At 58.5% G+C, this 17,581-nt stretch overlaps 1 protein-coding gene across 1 annotated transcript; it reads left to right on the top strand.

Moving 5' to 3' along the window:
* The first annotated feature begins 5,850 nt into the window (after positions 1–5,850).
* On the top strand, positions 5,851–15,834 carry MAPK8IP2 (mitogen-activated protein kinase 8 interacting protein 2). The gene is made up of 12 exons (XM_059681262.1): positions 5,851–6,114; positions 7,041–7,146; positions 8,675–8,947; positions 9,063–9,156; positions 9,244–10,428; positions 10,762–10,837; positions 10,951–11,123; positions 11,202–11,311; positions 11,848–11,952; positions 12,070–12,140; positions 14,701–14,799; positions 15,170–15,834. The coding sequence occupies exons 1-12, from the start codon at positions 6,050–6,052 to the stop codon at positions 15,240–15,242; spliced, it is 2,430 nt and encodes an 809-aa protein (XP_059537245.1). The 5' UTR covers positions 5,851–6,049; the 3' UTR covers positions 15,243–15,834.
* Positions 15,835–17,581: the final 1,747 nt, after the last annotated feature.

Below are 17,581 nucleotides of genomic sequence, written 5' to 3'. Positions count from 1 at the left end.
TTGGAGTCAGCACATACTACACTTGGGAATACTGTTGTGACCCATTTAATTTTTTAAAAAATATATTTTATTGATTTTTTACAGAGAGGAAGGGAGAGGGATAGAGAGAAACATCGATGAGAGAGGAACATCGATCAGCTGCCTCCTGCACACTCCCCACTGGGGATGTGCCCGCAACCAAGGTACATGCCCTTGACCGGAATCGAACCTGGGACCCTTGAGTCCGCAGGCTGACGCTCTATCCACTGAGCCAAACCGGTTAGGGCTGTTGTGACCCATTTATTGGGTGACTAGGAAGGTCCCAGAGCAAAGGGTGGCTTTGTTGAAGGTCCGGATTACAGGATGGGTTCCCCTGCCACTTAGAACCAATGGATGACAGTTGAGCTTATTTGCGGTCGATAGGGACCCTGTACGACAGCTTTGGCAGGATCCAACAGGTTTGCAGTGCACACTCCTAGGGGTCTGAAGCAAGACCACACCTGGTGCAGTGGAGAACTACTCACTGATTGAAACCAACTTGTGCAACACTACTGGGCTCAAGCATAGACTGAGTGCCTGATGATGGGACATCAGATGACCACGTGATTGAATCTTGCCTGTCCTGAGCTAGATACTGACTGATCACCACACCTATAGGTTAGGCAGGCTCAGTAGCAACTCCTTGCACAATGCAAAACGATTGAACCCAGGCTTGTCTAGAGGGCAGCAGTCTTTTACAGGAAGGAAAATTCATGTCTGATTCACAAGTGGGTTAGCTTGCTGTGTAGATATGAGCTGAAAACAAACCACTGCTGCCCTGAAGTCCCATTCAGGGTGGGGGTGGCTCTAAGAGACAGTAATGAGGGGAAGTCCTCCCGGGCAGAGCTTCAAGCAGACACTTGGAGTGGACAGAGTAGTGGTGGGCTTCTGGGTCCTGACAGATGTCTTGCTGGTTGGTCAGGGAACTAGAAAGAGCAAGAGGGACTATTGGAGACCAGGAGGGCTGGAGAAGAAGATGGACCTATGGGAGTGGTCACAAGTGGATGCATCTTTGTGCCTCATGTTATACCCCCTGCAGGGGGGTCACTCAACAACAAAGTGGATGGGCAGATGTCCTAGCTTCTGCCCTTGGCTACCCCATGCTTGTGCAGTGGGCCTGTGAATGGAGTTTCCAAGGTGGCAGAGGTGCTGGGTATGTGCACCAAAATGGGCTCTCTCTTATCAAGGTTCATCTAATTATTCTTGCTGCTGGATTTCTGACCTGTTAGCAGCCAAACTCAGTGCTGAGCTCCTGATATGGTACCATCCTTAGATGACTTGCTGACCCGTGATTCCACCCAGGAATCAACACCTCTGGGTGTGGGTTAGCCTTTCCTCTCACGGTGTCTCAGAGTGGCATCACATTGCAGGAGCTTAGAGAGTACACAATTTACCAGCATGGAATCGTATATAACATCACCTTGGGCCCAGAAACTCATTGTACAGTGAGAGGTATACAGTGTGTGGGTTGCCACAGGATCCCATGCTTCTCCAGCCTTCTGTGTTGTCTCCAAGCAGCCAGTCTCATAGGAAGATGGAATGATCTCTTAAAGACTTAGCTAAGGCCCTAGCTGGTTGGGGTAAGTGGATAGAGCATCGGCCTGCGGACCGAAGGATCCAGGGTTTGATTCTGGTCAAGGACACATGCCTGGGTTATGGGCTCAATCCCCAGTGGGGGGCATGTAGAAGGCAGCCAATCAATGATTCTCATCATCGATGCTTCCATCTCTCCTGCTCCCTTCCTCTCTAAAATCAATAAAAATATATTAAAAAGACTTAGCTAAGGAGCCAGTTCTTGGACAGTGTCCTGAGGAGCTGGGGTATGTACACTTGCGTCAAAGCCCAGTGTATGGATCTGTGTCTCCAGTAGATATAATATGTGAATCCAGAAACAAAGATACATCCAAGTAGTAGGGGTTGGGATGAGCTGTCTCTCGCCATTATTCTTTTTTTTTGTTAAATATATTTTATTGATTTTTTACAGAAAGGAAGGGAGAGGGATAGAGAATTAGAAACATCCATGAGAGAGGAACATCGATCAGCTGCCTCCTGCACACCCCCTACTGGGGATGTGCCTGCAACCAAGGTACATGCCCTCAACTGGAATCGGACCCAGGACTCTTCAGTCCGCAGGCTCTATCCACTGAGCCAAACCGGTCAGGGCTCTCACCATTATTCTGATGGCCCACTTGTAGAATTTGTATGTTCTATCTCTGCAAGAGTGAGCTCTGCTGGATTACAGCCCCTGGGTCCCAGGTAGGGAGCACTTCCACAGGGCACCTCCCCTGGTTCCAGGGAAGGACACCAACACTGAATCTGAGTCCTTGAAATCCACCAGGTCACTGAGCTCCTCATGCTGGTGCACCAGCAGGCAAAGGAGAGGTTATTGTTCCTGATTATTTTTGAGGAGATAGGGTTGCTGCTACTCAATGGGCAATGAGGAGTTAGCTTGGCACTGGCACGATGCACCTGAGTCTGCCTGGTTGCTTCCACACCAAGTGAGAACAGTGATGCAGTTAGGGCCGACCTAGATAACCCAGGGTAATCTCGTCTCAAAACCCTTCACCACTTTGGAAAAGACCCTTTTCCCAAATAAGGTGACATTGACAGGATCCAGGGATTAGGACATGGGTATGTTTTGGGGGATCATTTTTTCAACCACCACCATCACGAATTCTTTCCCTCACAGCTTTCAGCTCATCACCCCATTTTGTCCTTGAATATTGCAGTTGAAAATTTCTGAATCCAGCCTAATTTTTCTCCCTTGAACGTGATTTTTTTTTTCTGCCTGAATACTTGAAGTATGGTGTATTCAAGGGGGAATGATTTATTTATTCATTTAAATGATAATAAACCCTTACATGTTAACATAAATTATATCTTATAAAAATAACTTTTATAACATAAAAATTTCATGAGAAGAGTGGCCTTGTTTTTACATTTTTTCAAGTTTTGTTAATATATGGCTTAGTTGAAGATAACAGGTTCCCCATAATTGTCTCTGCAGTCAATCCCTTACAATATGTTGTTTTGGTTCAAATATATGAAGAAAATCCAGCCTAACATAAATTTACAGTTGGTAACTTTTCCAAAGCTTTTGCAGATAACTGTGCATCTTTGTTAATACTATACACCTAGACCGGACAAAAAGTAGTTACTCAGGTAAGTTGCAATTTGGAATTTGAAACCATATCAATGAACTGTTTTGTCCTCTTACATTAAAATCCATTGGCCTGCTTTGCATGCTGAATGATCTTTCACTCATGCATAATTTTGAAACATCATGCCTTCCTGGGTCATTTGGAAAATATTGGTTCATGGAGTTATGTAGATCTTCCAAATTTTGACACATTTTATTATATAATGTCACTTGTTAACATACCACCACTCTCATCGGAAAAATATTTAAATATTGAGAAACTTTAAGCTCATAGTGATGACACAGATTTTCCAAAATTCTAGTTTTTGTTTCAAAACTCAAATTGTATCATTGGCAACAAATACTATTGTTTTCCTTGAAGTGCCACATTCACCTTTTATTTTTGAGGAAGTTTCTGTCAAATAGCCAAGTCAGAATAACTGTAGTTTGTCAACTTTCAAGTGAAAATAGTATTTTATGAAAAAAGTGGCTAGTTCAGCTGCCAGTTTCGACAACTGTGTAATCAGTTACAATAGCCATTGTACTTCCGTACACGGTGCTTTACATCATTACCCTGAATATTAAGAATTCCCTGTCAAGATTTAATAATTTTTATGGCTTCATCAAGGAAATTATTAAGTGAAAGTGCTTCTTCCCCTCCCCCCATGAGCATGTGGCAGGGAAAGAATTCGATGGTTACTAGTAGGAGGAGCCAGCAGTTTTCCCCACCATTGCTTTTGCTCCATCGACACAAATGACAGCACAGTGGCAGGCAAAATTATGACAAAGTAATTTTGATCTTACTGATGTTGGGAGACTCCAGGAATCTGCAGACCATATTTTGAGAACCACTGCTATGGTATGTCATAGGGATCATAAGATACGTGTATTTTCAATTTTACTAATGTTACTAAATTTCTCTCCAAACTGGTTATCCTGAATTATATTCTGTAGCAATTAGGACAATATTTGGCCATGAATCACAAAGATGCTGAATAACTGAATTTTATGGTAAAAGGACGTTTTAGAGATGTGGTATGTGGTTGGACACACAGAATACACTGTGGTCCCTGGAGTTGCTCAATGAACAGCCGTCACAGTTTACATAGGCGTGCTTATTTATCTTCTGTACCAGTTTAGAGAAAGTCAGTCCTGGGCTTAAATGCTGGCCGTATCACATGAATCTTAAGGATACCGGTTCCCTTTATCTTGTTCTGCCCTTATGTCTCTCATTCCCAAGGTGACTGTTCGATCAAGTGCTTCCAATCTGTAGTCAGCAGGGGTAAGGGGTGGGCTGAATACAAAGATCAGGACCTCCCCTGCAGGCCGACCACTATCACTACCAATTCCGTGCGTCTTTGGGAGGGACGGGGGGACTGGAGAAGCCATCCTCACCAAACATTCCTCAGTCTGATATTTCCTGGAATACTTTGCTGGGGTGTTCCCTTTACACTTACCACAGTGAACAGAAACTCCTCTGGGATTCATATGTAAGAGAGCTAATTAATACGAAGGCTCCAGTCCAGGCCTGTTTGGGACTATGACACTAGCCAGTGAGAAGATTTGTGTGAAAATGCCAATTTTGTTCTGTATTATTTCAACTTCAATTCATTGTCCCACTCTTTGAGAGAGAGAGAGACAGAGAGAGAAAGAGAGAGAGAGAGAGAGAGAGAGAGAGAGAGAGAGAGAGAGAGAGAAACAGTGATGTGAGAGAGAAATATTGACCGGTTGCCTCCCACACATGCCCCGACCAGGCCAGATTGAACCTGCAAGCCGGGCATGTGCCCTTGACTGAGAAGGGAACCTGAAACCCTTCAGTGCATGGCCTAACACTTCAGCCACTGAGCCACACCAACCAGGGCTGCCTGGCCTGCCTTTATCAACCGTCTTCCTAGCCATGATCTACCGTCCCCTCACTCCAACGCCAGATGACGCTGACCAAATCTAACTCTTGAGCTCAATTTCAGATTTTGCTCTTCTCACGCAGCTTGAACCCTAAACAATGCCAGTCACATAGTTGGAGCTCAAGAAAAATCTTTCCAATTGAGCACAGCTTCCGGGGTAGAACTTCACCCAGTGCCCATCAGTGTCTCTCTCCACTCGCATGGTCTGCACTAGACACTGGGAGCTCAATGTCAGCCCCAGGCAGCACCCTCTTTGTGGTCCACTCTGCGTCCGGCCGGGACCAGCATCCTCCGCAGCAGTCTCTGTTCTTTCCCGGCCAGCACCCCAGGCTGGACAGCTCCTCCAGCCAGATCAGCACCCAAGGGCGGACAGCTCCTCTGGGCTCGATCAGCACCCAAAAGCGGACAGCTCCCCCAGGCCGCATCAGCACCCAACACCCAAGAGCCAACGGCTGCGCCAGCCCCTTTCAACGCGCTGCCCAGCTTGGGACCCCCAACTCTTCTGGTTCCTGGAGACGTCGGTGCAGCTGCCGGGGCGCACCCACGCCACGAACCCTCCCCCAAACCCCAGTGAACCCGACGGAGGTCTGCGAACCGGGCCGCCGCCTTCCCCGACTTCCCCGCCCGCAGGATCGTTGCTGCGGACGGTGCCCCCACCCGCAGACCCTCCTGCGCCGGAACCCGATCCCCGCCTCCGCCAATCCGCTTCTCAGCCGCCCCCGCCCCGACAAACACGCACTCGATCCTTCCCCAACCAGAGCCTCGCGTCAAGCCGTCGCCGCTCCTCCAACCAGCTCGCCGCGCCCCTCCCCGCCGCCTCCGCCTCTCCCCTCCCCCTGCGGCGCTCGCTCCGCCGCCGTGTCCTGCGGGGTGTCGAGGGGTGTCGCGGGCGGGGTGTCGCAGGGCGTGTCACGAGGTGAGGGGGGAGCCGGGGACGAGGGGGCCACGCGGGGCGCCTCCCTCCCCCGCAGGCCTCTCCCCGGAGAAGATGGCGGACCGCGCGGAGATGTTTTCTCTCTCCACCTTCCACTCGCTGTCGCCGCCCGGCTGCAGGTACCGGGCCTGGCGGGCTCTCGCCTCCCCTCCCCGCGGTCCTCCCGGCCCCCTCCCGACCCGCCACCGTCCGCCGCCCTCCCCCCACCGCTCCGCACCGCCTGCGGGAACCCCAGCCCAGGCCCCCGCCGGCCCAAGGCCTGCACTGCTGACCGCGCCGCCCTCTGTGCGGGGTCTCCCCGTGTCTGTCCTTCACCCCCTCCGGCCCCAGTGCCACCCTCCGCTGTGTGTCTCCCCAGCTCCCCCTTGCTCAGCCCCCCTCCCCTCCGGAATCCGTGCCGCACCAGCCCTGCGGGCTCGCCCGGGCGGAGGGTGCAGGCCCTGGCGCAGCCTCGGGGGCGGCCTGGCCAGGCAGGAGCCGTCCTCCGCGAGTGTCTGTCCTTTTGGCCTTGCGGGGCCGCTCTTCTGTGGAGGCCAGGCCTGGCTTGCGGGCTCGGGGACGGGAGCTGAAATCAAACCTGGCCCCGGGGGAAGGGACCTGGGGGAGAGGGCCTGCCCGGGCAGGAGAAGAGAGACAAAGTGGCCAGACTGGCTCCTTGAACAGGGGCGACCCCTCCCCCTGCTTCTGCGGCCGCAGCCTCAGCTCCCCTCCCCCCTCTGCTCAGCCTAACTCCCCTGACGCTCCGCATCCACCCAGAGCGGCCTGGGCTGAGCCCACGGAGGAGGACTGGGAGGAGGGCAGAGGGACAGGTGGCCCCTCTGGGCTGGTCATGGCTCAGATAGGGGGGAATCCCCTGGAGAACAGAGGTTGGGTTTCACAATGACAGCAGGACGTGGATCTGGAAGTTGGGGGCTGTGGAGACCCTGGGGTCTAGGAGCTGGGTTTCCCATGGCCCCCCCTGGGCCCAGCTCCCAGCCAGGGCACCCAGGGTTGCCAGCTCTCCCGGGAGCCCTGTCCTTGCTCCCTGACCGAGTCTCCTCTCCAGGCCTCCTCAGGACATAAGCCTGGAAGAATTTGACGATGAAGACCTGTCTGAGATCACCGATGACTGTGGCCTGGGCCTCAGCTATGACTCGGACCACTGCGAGAAGGTAGGGAGGGACGGGAGCTTAAACCCTCTCCCGGGGAGCCTCACGTAGGCCCCGCTTAGGTTTCACTTGGGGTTTTAGGGTAGGTCTGCACTCAGCCTTGAAGCAAGAGATCCTCTGGTTCCTCCTTCCTTTGGGCCTTTGGCCTGGGAACTTCCTGGAAGTCACATCTCTTTCTCCAACAGACTGTAGGCCCTGCTCCAGGGTCTTCCCCAATGGTCCTCCCTTGACCCCCATCCGTGGACTAGCTTGGGGGAACGGATATGCCCATGCTTCATGTGCCCTCTGTGCCCAGAGGGCTTCCCAGAAAGATCTCCCTCCTTCCAGCTCACCTGTCTCCTTCCCAGCCCCATCCCCACCTGCATCTCTCTGCCTCATGTCTCCACCTGAAACTTCCTCCCCTATCTCCTTCCTTTCTTTCTCCTCCTGTCTCTCCATGATCCGTTTTCATTCATTCAAGAACAGTTCTGAGCAACTGCCATGTGGCAGCTGCCAGGCACCTCCAGGTGCTTGAGGGAACAGGACAGGTGTGGCCCATGCCCACAGGAGTTATAACCTTGTAGGGGAGAAAGACATGTCAGAGCCATGGCTCCTGAGTGTCAGGGGCAGGGTTCCACTTGAGGACACAGCGAGGGGGAAGAGAACCCCACCGAGACTTTCCAGTGGCCATGGCCCAGGAGCATGCCCAAGGGAGGGCGGGCAGGAGCTGGGCTGATGAGGAGGTGGGAGGGAATGGAAAAGAGAGCGGCCCCAGGGATTAACTGTCGGAGGCCCTGAGGTTGGTGCAAGCTTGGTGGATCCTGGTGCCAGCTGTCTCTTCCTTCCTGCATTTGTCTGATATTTACTGAGTCTCAGCTGTGGGTAGGTCCTGTTCTGGGGTGTGGGGTACACCAGTGCTCAGTATGGACATTCTGCCCCGGCGGGGCCAGCAGCTTGGTGGGGAAGACGGCCAAATGTTGTCTAATAATTGTGAATTGTAGTCAAATTGCTCTGCAGAGAAGAGTGGTGGTGCTGAAGGTGATGGGGTCGGGTGGTGAGAGGAGTCGGCAGCTGGGTTGGGGCCACTCTGAGGATCTCTGTCATGCAGGCCCTGACCAATAGCCAGAGCGATCCTTACGTATCTCAAGCAGATTAAAAAAAAAAACAAAACCCACAAAAACTGCTCTGTTGGGGAGCAGAGACCTGGAGGTTTCTTTTCCTTGACTTATAGCTTCCTGCCTTCTCCTTTTCTTCTTTTTTTAAAAAAATATACTTTTATTGATTTCAGAGAGGAAGGGAGAGGGAGAGATAGAAACATCAATGATGAGAATCACTGGTGGGCTGCCTCCTGCACGCCCCCTACTGGGGATCGAGCCCACAACCCCAGGCATGTGCCCTGACAGGGAATTGAACGGTGACCTCCTGGTTCATAGGTCGATGCTCAACCACTGAGCCACTCCGGCTAGGGCCTGCCTTTCCCTTTTCTGACACCCAGGACCCCAAGCCACTGTCCCACACTCACCCAGCTCTGCCCTGTCCCTCCTTCCTGCAGGACAGCCTGTCTCTGGGGCGCTCGGAGCAGCTGCACCCCATCTGCTCCTTCCAGGATGACTTCCAGGAGTTTGAGATGATCGATGACAATGAAGAGGAGGAGGAGGAGGAGGAAGAGGATGAGGAAGAAGAGGAGAAAGAAGGAGAGGACAAGAAGGGGGAAAGACCTGGCTCAGAAGCCGGTACTCTGGAGCTGCTGATCCCCTCCCCCTCCCTGGAGGAGCCCCACAAGCACAGGCCCACCACACTGCACCTGACTCCCCTGGGAGCCCAGGTGAGTGCCCAGGCCCACCATCCCGGACTCTGCTGCCCATGGCAGCCTGTGGCTCCTCCCCCCACCCTCACCTCCAGCTGGAGCCCCTCCTGAGAGCCGCTCTGTCCCCCTGCAGGACTCCCTGAACAACAATGGGGGCTTCGCCCCAGGGCCCCCAGCCTCCTGGCAGGAGACAGTGCTGTGCTCACCCGCCCAGGAGCCACTCCAAGGTGAGCAGGACTGTGGAGGCCCAGGAGGCAGGGAGGGAGGAGCGGAGGCCGGTGAGCCTGCTGACCGAGGTCCCCTCCCGCCCGCAGAGCCGTCTGCCCCGCGCCCGCCCACCGCCGCCCGTCCCCACGGGGCGCAGTCGCCTGTGGGCCCAGGTTGTGACTGTGAAGGGAACCGGGCCCCGGGCCCCCCAGCGCCCAGTGAGGCCTCGCCCTCCTCGGACCCCGGCATTGAGGTTGACCTGGGCAGCGGCACCAGCGGGGAGCGCGGCCGGCGAAGCAGCCAGGAGCTGTCCTCGCCGGGCTCCGACTCGGAGGCGGAGGCGGGCGCCGCGCACTTGGGGCGCATGATCTCGTCCATCTCGGAGACGGAGCTGGAGCTGAGCAGCAGCAGCGGCCGCTCCTCGCACCTCACCAACTCCATCGAGGAGGCGTCCTCGCCTGCCTCGGAGCCCGAGGCCGAGGCCGAGCCCGAGGCCGAGCCCTTGCCCCCGCGCCGCCCCGCCTTCCTGCCCGTGGGCCCCGAGGACACCAACAGCGAGTACGAGTCCGGCTCCGAGTCCGAGCCGGACCTCAGCGAGGACGCCGACTCGCCCTGGCTGCTCAGCAACCTCGTGAGCCGCATGATCTCCGAGGGCTCCTCACCCATCCTCTGCCCCGGCCAGTGCCTGTCCCCCGCGCCGCGTCCTCCGGGGGAGCCCGGGTCGCCGGCCGGCGGGGCCCCCGAGGCTGCAGGCCCGGGCGGCGTGGAGCTGGTGGACATGGAGACCCTGTGTGGGCCGCCGCCCCCTGCGCCCCCGGCGCCCCGGGCCGGCACCGCGCAGCCCGGGCCCTGCCTCTTCCTCAGTAACCCCACCCGCGACACCATCACGCCGCTGTGGGCGGCCCCGGGCCGAGCCGCCCGGCCGGGCCGTGCCTGCTCCGCTGCCTGCTCCGAGGAGGATGAGGACGAAGAGGAGGAGGAGGAGGCCGAGGACCAGGCGGGGCCCCGGGGGGGCAGGGCTGCGGGCCCCGAGGTCGCACTGGACGCCTCGCTGGTGTACGACGCGGTCAAGTACACGCTGGTGGTGGACGAGCACACGCAGCTGGAGCTGGTGAGCCTGCGGCGCTGCGGCCTGGGCAGCGGGGAGGACAGCGAGGAGGCCAGCGAGGACGAGGCGGCCACCTTGCTGGACGAGGGGCAGGGCCCCGAGGGCGCCTCCCCGGACAGCCCGGACCTCACCTTCTCCAAAAAGTTCCTCAATGTCTTTGTCAACAGCACCTCGCGGTCCTCCAGTGAGTGGAGGGGGAGGGGGTGGCTCCAGGTCCCAGGGGTCCCCGGAAGGCCCAGGGCCCGAGGATTCTCTTTGGCGGGTGGACCCGAGGTGGGGTGTAGGGGCCGAGGGGTGGGGAGGCTGGGGGGTCTGACAGGGATGTCCAGCAGGGGTGGGGGCTGGAAGCCCAGGAGATGGCCTTGGGTTTCCCCCAGATCCCTGATGGGCTGGGGACGGGTGGGCGGGCTCTGCCTCCCTCCCTGACTCAGGACCAAGCATCTGGGAGGGGAACCTGGCCAGGCCTGGAAGTACTTGCCGCCCCTTTCCGAGCAGCTGTCTCCCGTCTCTTCCTCAGGCACCGAGTCCTTTGGCCTCTTTTCCTGTTTGGTGAACGGGGAGGAGAGAGAGCAAACCCATCGGGCTGTCTTCAGGTACAGCCTCTGTCTGGTCATCCATCGACAGACGCGATGGGACATGGTGGACCCCGGCCCACAGTCCGCCCCCCCACCCCGGCCCACCTGACCCACCCGCCCCTGGCCTGCAGGTTCATCCCTCGCCACCCTGATGAGCTGGAGCTGGACGTGGATGACCCGGTGCTGGTGGAGGCTGAGGAGGACGACTTCTGGTTCCGCGGCTTCAACATGCGCACAGGGGAGCGCGGGGTCTTCCCTGCCTTCTATGCCCACGCGGTGCCCGGCCCTGCCAAGGACTTGCTGGGTGAGGCCTGTCTCCGAGGAGCATCTTGTCCCCTCAGACCCTCAACTCCCCTGACCTGGGCCCCTTGTGACCCCCCAGGGAGCAAGCGGAGCCCCTGCTGGGTGGAACGCTTCGACGTGCAGTTCCTGGGCTCCGTGGAGGTGCCCTGTCACCAGGGCAACGGCATCCTGTGTGCAGCCATGCAGAAGGTCAGTGTGAGGTGGGGCCCCCGAGCCCCCAGAGGGACGAGACCTCCACAGAGGGTTAGAGGGGCCTCGGGGCAGCTCCCACCCAGCTCACCGCTGTCCCTCATCACCTTGGTGTCTCTGGGCAGGTTCCGTGGGGCCTCCACCTTCCTGTAGCCCATCCGCTTTTTCTTGTCTGAAAACCCAGACCAGCTCTCACCGAGCCTTCCTGAGGGTCATTTGCTCACTCGTCATGGACTCAGTGGGCAGTTAGTGACCAGCAGCTCATCTGCTGGTCCTGTGGTTGAGCAGGACAGTCCTGTCCCTGAGACCCCCAGTCAGGCCACGGGGACAGGCAGGGAGGGCTGGGCAGGGGGAGGGCGTGGTCCTGGCTGCAGGGCAGGAAGGAAGCCCAGGGCGGCTGAGTGCAGAGAGGTGACTGGCGGTGCCAAGACTGAGAAACGGCCAGGACGCTGGCCCACATGCTCCAGAATCAGCCCTGAGAACCTGCAACCCGAACGGGAGCCCTGGGACCCCTTCTCCTCTGGCTTCTCCCCCAGATCGCCACTGCCCGGAAACTGACTGTCCACCTGCGTCCCCCTGCCTCCTGTGACCTCGAGATTTCTCTTCGGGGGGTCAAGCTGAGTCTGAGCGGTGGACCTGAGGTGGGGTGCGGGGGCCGAGGCACAGGGAGGCGGGCGGTCTGACAGGGACGCCCAGCCGGGGTGGCAGGAGAGGCTCTGGGCGACGCCCGTCTAACCGGCCTCTGCCCTCGGCTCCAGTTCCAGCCCTGCAGCCACTTCTTCCAGATGAAGAACATCTCCTTCTGCGGCTGCCACCCTCGCAACAGCTGGTGAGCGCCCCGCCCCCTCGCCACCCCCCCGGCCCCCCCTCGCCACCCCCCCCCGGCCTCCCCTCGCCACCCCCTGGCCCCCCCTCGCCACCCCCCCCCGGCCTCCCCTCGCCACCCCCCCCAGGCCTCCCCTCGCCACCCCCCCCCAGGCCTCCCCTCGCCACCCCCCCCCCGCCTCCCCTCGCCACCACCCCCGGCCTCCCCTCGCCACCCCGGAGGGCGGCCCCCGGGCCCGGGGGACACAGGCCAGACAGGCTCCCATCTGGTCTGGGTGCAGACAGACAGGCACACAGATGAGTGGGTGCTGGAAGCCTCGTGGGGTCTGGGGGAATGTCTGTGTGGGGCTCCCACGAGCAGACTGCAGGGAGCGGTGGGGTTTGGGGTTCAGGAGGTGACTAAAGACCACTCTGCATGCTTGGGAGGCACGTCTGATGGCGACAGGGTCTTCCAGGGGGCGGGCAAGGGCAGGGGGATTCTCAGGGAGTAGCTGGGGGCGGCTGGAGGGACACAGGGGTACCTGTGCCTTTCTGCCCATGCCAAGGAGCTTGTACTTGATCCCACCGGCCACAGGGTGACACAGTCGGGTTGACCAGCTGGCTCTGGCTGCTGTGCAGAGTGGCTGGACCCAGGTGTGGGCCAGGTAGCTGCTGAGGTCATCCAGGTGCTGTGTCCTGGGGGCACTGGGGAGGTGGAACTGGCAGGGCCCGGGTGGATGGGAGGTAGCCGCAGACGTGCTCTCTGGGTGAAGGGCTGATAGTAACCACTTGCCAGGTCAAGGGCCGGCAGCCTGGAGGCACCATGCTCATCCGCAGATGCAGGGAGGCGGAGGCGGCCAGGGTCACGTGGGTCTGGGGTGTGGGAGAGACCCGAGGGAAGGTCTCGGTTCAGAGCAGGTGGACGACTGCGGCCATGAGGGGACGAGACAGCCAGGCAGAGCAAGAAGTGTCAGGCGTGAAAGGGGAGGGACTGCACCAGCATTGTCCCCAGCGGGGGTGAGGGTGCAGGCTTCCTGCCCAGCCTGACTGCTGCCCACTGGGTCCCCATGTCCTGGAGGAAGGAGATGAGAGGAGGTAACCAGAGAGACAGGCCGCCAGGGGCTCACAAGGATGCGGGCTGCTGGAGGAAGGACACGTTGCTGGGGCGGGGCTGGCAACAGGTGCTGAGGCCAACCGTCAGCAGGTCAGGGCCAGTCTGGCGGCGTCCACTGAGGACAGAGATGGTGTGGTGGGGTCCACCGTGTGGAGGTTGCTCTGAGGAGTGGAGGGCTGGACAGAGTGCCTGGGCTCAGACCAGACATGTGGATGGGGGCCGAGGACAGCACCAACCACAGGGGAACAAGAACACCCTTATTTCTCAACAGAGAGAAACTGGCTGCCCAGCTGGGGCCTCCAGGCTAGAAAGAGACCAGGTTCGAGTCCTTGAGAAAAGGGCAGTCAGGCCAGTGGTTCTGGATCCAGATGTGGAGGCAGTGGGGGAGGAGAGACTCAGCCTGGCCCAGAGCTGACACAGTTAGGAAGTCACATTTGCCGACAGGTTAGCTTGCTTTGTGGTGAGGTTGGTGGCAGAACAGGCCTGTGCGGCCCGTTGTGCTTGGATGAGGCCTTGGAGATCACGACTGGCTGTGTGTCCTCGGCACGTTTCCCACCCTCTCTGTGCCGTAGCTGCCTCATCTCAAGGGGCTGCCGTGAGGAGCCCGGGAGTGAATAATCTCAAGTGCTTAGAATGGTGCCCGGTGCTTGGTAAGCAGCACCTGGGTGTTGGCGACTATGAATGAGATTTTGTTGTTGTTGTTAATCCTCACCTGAGGATATTTTTCCCTTGACCGGAATTGAACCTGGGACCCCTCAGTCCGCAGGCCGACACTGTCCACTGAGCCACACCGGCCAGGGCTCTATGAGATTTTGACCAGGGCCTCTGAGACGAGGCTGCCATGTGCTCATGGACAACCAGCTGTGAGGCTGCCACAGGTTCCCGTCTGGAGGAACCACAGACCCCAGTTCAATCAACGTGGATCGATTGGCCACAGTGGGGGGTCTCAAGTCTCTGGCTGCGGGATGCTCTGGAGTGATTTTCACTGATGTCTTGGGTGAGAGGACAGGCAGAAATGAAGCAGAGTCAGGCGGGGGCGAGATGAATACAGCCAGGTGCAGGTTCTCCAGGAAGAGGGTGTTGCTGAGGAGGGGGCCACCGTCCGGCCTCACGTTAGAGCTCAGAGAGCAGCTGTGGGTGTCAGGTGACACACGCCAGGTGTGATCCGGCTGAGATGCATCCGGAGGCAGGGGCGAGGCCTCGCTGTGGTCTGTGGTCCAGGGCTGGCCCCGGGTGGAGCCGTAGCACGGGCTCCCAGAAGGAAGTGGCAGCTGGACATCCCTGAGGAGGAGAAGTTAATACCATCACTCCCCGAGGTGCCTGCGCTGGGGCTGGGCCCTGGAGCCTTTGCATCCTTCAGTCGTGTGACCCACACATTTCTCCTGTCCCACCCTCTGCCCGAGCCCTCGGGCCCGATCACTGGGGGCCGCGGCGACTGCCCCGCTCTGACGGCCCCACGCTGCCCCTCTAGCTACTTCGGCTTCATCACGAAACACCCTCTGCTCAGCCGCTTTGCCTGCCACGTCTTTGTCTCCCAGGAGTCCATGAGGCCTGTGGCCCAGAGCGTGGGGTGAGTGGGGCTGGAGGGGTGAGGGCGGGACCAGCCGGGGGCCAGCCAGGTCCGGGAGTGCCGCTGGGGAGATGGGCCCGGAGCTGAGATTTGGGGACAGAGGAAGGAGTGGGGGTGGGTTTGGGCAGACAGGGAAAGGGAAGTTCGGAAGAGAAGCAGTAGAGGTGGGTGGGAACTTTGAGCGGGAGCTGGGGGATCCTGGGAGTGTGAAGGTACAGGCACAGTGCCTGGGTGGGAGGATGGGTGGGAATGGGGGGTAAGGCCTGTATGACCAGGACGACTGAAGAGTGACCCCTCGGTACGGGCAGGCCCAGCGGTGGGAGGGACGCTGCGGGCGGCCCTGATGGCCTGGCCGGCGCTGTCTCCCCAGCCGCGCCTTCCTGGAGTACTACCAGGAGCACCTGGAGTACGCCTGCCCCACAGAGGACATCTACCTGGAGTAGCCGCCCACACTCTGCGCCAGGTGCCGCGAGGCGGGGTACCTCAGAGGCCGCCGGCTTTGGCAAGGACTGGATTGGGGTCTCGGGGGCTCTCCTTGCTCACTCCACAGGGGCCTGTCCCCCGCTTTCCCTCTGACCTTCTTTCTCTCCGTGTGCCTCCTCCTCTGTCTGTCTCTGCCCCCGTGCCTGCAAACTCGGCCCTCTGCCCTTTCCTCTGGGGTCAGAGCTGGGAGGGGTGTGGAGGAAGGCGAGGCGCTAGGTGACTGTGGCATCAGGCTCCCAGGTAGTCCCTCCTGCCCCTCCCCAGTAATTTAAAAGGAATTTTAATTTTTATAGTGAATCTCCAGGGGTCACCCCTTCCCTGACTACAGGGACAAAGAGAGGGACCCCCACACTGCCCCATGCGGAGCTCAGGGGGAAGCAGGGAGGGGGTCCCCAGAAGGGCCTTGAGGTTGCTAGTAGTTCTTGAGGCTCATCCCAGCCCCAGACTTTGCTCAGAGAAGGGTGCCCCGCCCCATGCCCCGCCACACCAGCGTCTGCTTTGCCGCTGCAAACTCCCCGCAGTCCAGCACCTCAATAAACTCTCTGCTTGGTGTGACCCTGTCTGTTTCTGGGGGACACATAATGGGCCGGGGGCCCAGGTGCTGCCCATGGCAGTGGGCACCCAGACCCCTGGGTGACGGAATCAGGAGAAGCTTCACCCATCAGTGCTCTCTGAGATCATGCCAGGGGTCCCGGGGTGCCACACTGGGCCCCTGGGGATTTTCCCTGATACACTCAATTGGCTGGAGAGAGAGTGCTGGGCACCCGCACTGGAGTGCCGGGCTGAGGAGGGGGTGTGCCGGGAACCGCAGGGCTCAGGTCGTGCGTGTGTGTGTGTGTGTGTGCGAGTCATGATTGTGTGTGTGTGCGTCATGATTGTGCGCATAACGAGTGTGTGTGCACGCTTGTGAGCGTGTGGGAGAGGGCAGCAGCCTGCTTAGACGTTAAAATTGGTATTTAAAAACTCTGCGCAGAGAACAGGAAGACAAAAGCTGACCATTTCCCACGGTGCCCTTCAGCTTCTATAGAAAGGGCTTCCCTGGCCCTCCCGCCACGAGCCCACTCTCAGGGACTGAGGTCAGCAGGCTCCTCCCCAGGGGGACATGTCCTCAGAGGGGGGCAGGGTAGGAGCAGGAGGACCCAGGAAGCAGCACCCCCCGCCGCCCGTCCGTCCGTCCGTCCTCTACACAACACTCGGCCTCCGGCCCCTGGCTGCCAGGGTTGTGTCTCGCTCCCCTCCCCTCCCTTTGCTGGGATCGGGTTAGTATATAATGCTCTTCTGTACCAGTTACCATTCTGTTGTCACAACCGCACGAGCGGCTGAGTGTCCGGAGCCTGCCGTCCCCAGGGAGCACCCCATTCCTGTGGGGCCTACAGCCCCCTCCTGCCCAGAAGTGACCTCCAGGGAAGGGTGTCCAGTCACCTGCCCCCACCTCTGAGGTGCCCCGGGCTTGCCTTCTTCCCCCTCTGGGAGTTCCCAACACCTTCCCAGTAAGTTCCTTTTTGGGGAGACCTAAAAGGAATTGGTGCTTTCCGGGGACGGCAGGCTCTGGACCCTCAGCATCGAGTTGGCTGCTCCTTCCTTGTTGCTGAGTGTTTGCAAAGTGATGACAAAGTGTTACTGCTCTTGCTATGGAACCCTGCGCGCCCCCCCCCCCCCCCCAACTGCTCTCTCCAGCAGGATCCTGACTGCCTGTCTGCTCAGGTAACAGCCCAACCCTTTCCCCCGGGGGTCTCTCCTTTCTGGGGGGAGCAGGCCTTGGGCCACACAGTTGTGACCGCCCTGTGGAGGATCTTCACGCAAAGGAGGGGCTGTCCCCTCTGTTATTGCTGCTCCTACCCCAGGCCGTGGGGTAGCGTGGTGACAAGACTCATCGGCCACGGAAAGGCAGATTAGAGCCAAGTTGAACACGTATGATTCGCGTAGACATGGAGGTGGTGTGGGCACACAGGCTGCGTTGCCTGCGTCTGACTGAGATGCAGGCATTATCTGGGCGCTCTAACAGCACACACTAATTTTGTAATTAAAAACATTCTGAGAAGAGGCGAAATGAAATATCCCATGGAAACGGCCCCTCTTGCTCCCCCTTCTGGTCACTTGCGAGAGAGGTGAGGCCAGGAGTCAGCAGGGAGGGTGGTGGGAGCCTGTCTTGGGTCCACACCTGAGGGGACCCACGGAGGCATCTTCGTTATTGTTGTTGTTTAATCCTCGCCTGAGGATGTTTCCTATTGATTTTCAGGGAGAGCGGAAGAGAGGGAGAGACAGAAACATCCACGTGAGGGAAACACATCGATTGGTT

This window comes from Myotis daubentonii, chromosome 2 (genome assembly GCF_963259705.1).
Source record: "Myotis daubentonii chromosome 2, mMyoDau2.1, whole genome shotgun sequence".
NCBI lineage: Eukaryota > Metazoa > Chordata > Mammalia > Chiroptera > Vespertilionidae > Myotis > Myotis daubentonii.
This window is presented reverse-complemented; position numbering and strand designations above follow the sequence as displayed.

Coding starts and splice junctions, on each gene's coding strand:
- MAPK8IP2 (XM_059681262.1), top strand. CDS start 6,050: ATGGCGGACCGCGCGGAGATGTTTTCTCTCTCCACCTTCCACTCGCTG. Junction 9,157..9,243: donor CGCCCAGGAGCCACTCCAAG/GTGAGCAGGACT, acceptor TCCCGCCCGCAG/AGCCGTCTGCCCCGCGCCCG. Junction 12,141..14,700: donor TGCCACCCTCGCAACAGCTG/GTGAGCGCCCCG, acceptor CTGCCCCTCTAG/CTACTTCGGCTTCATCACGA.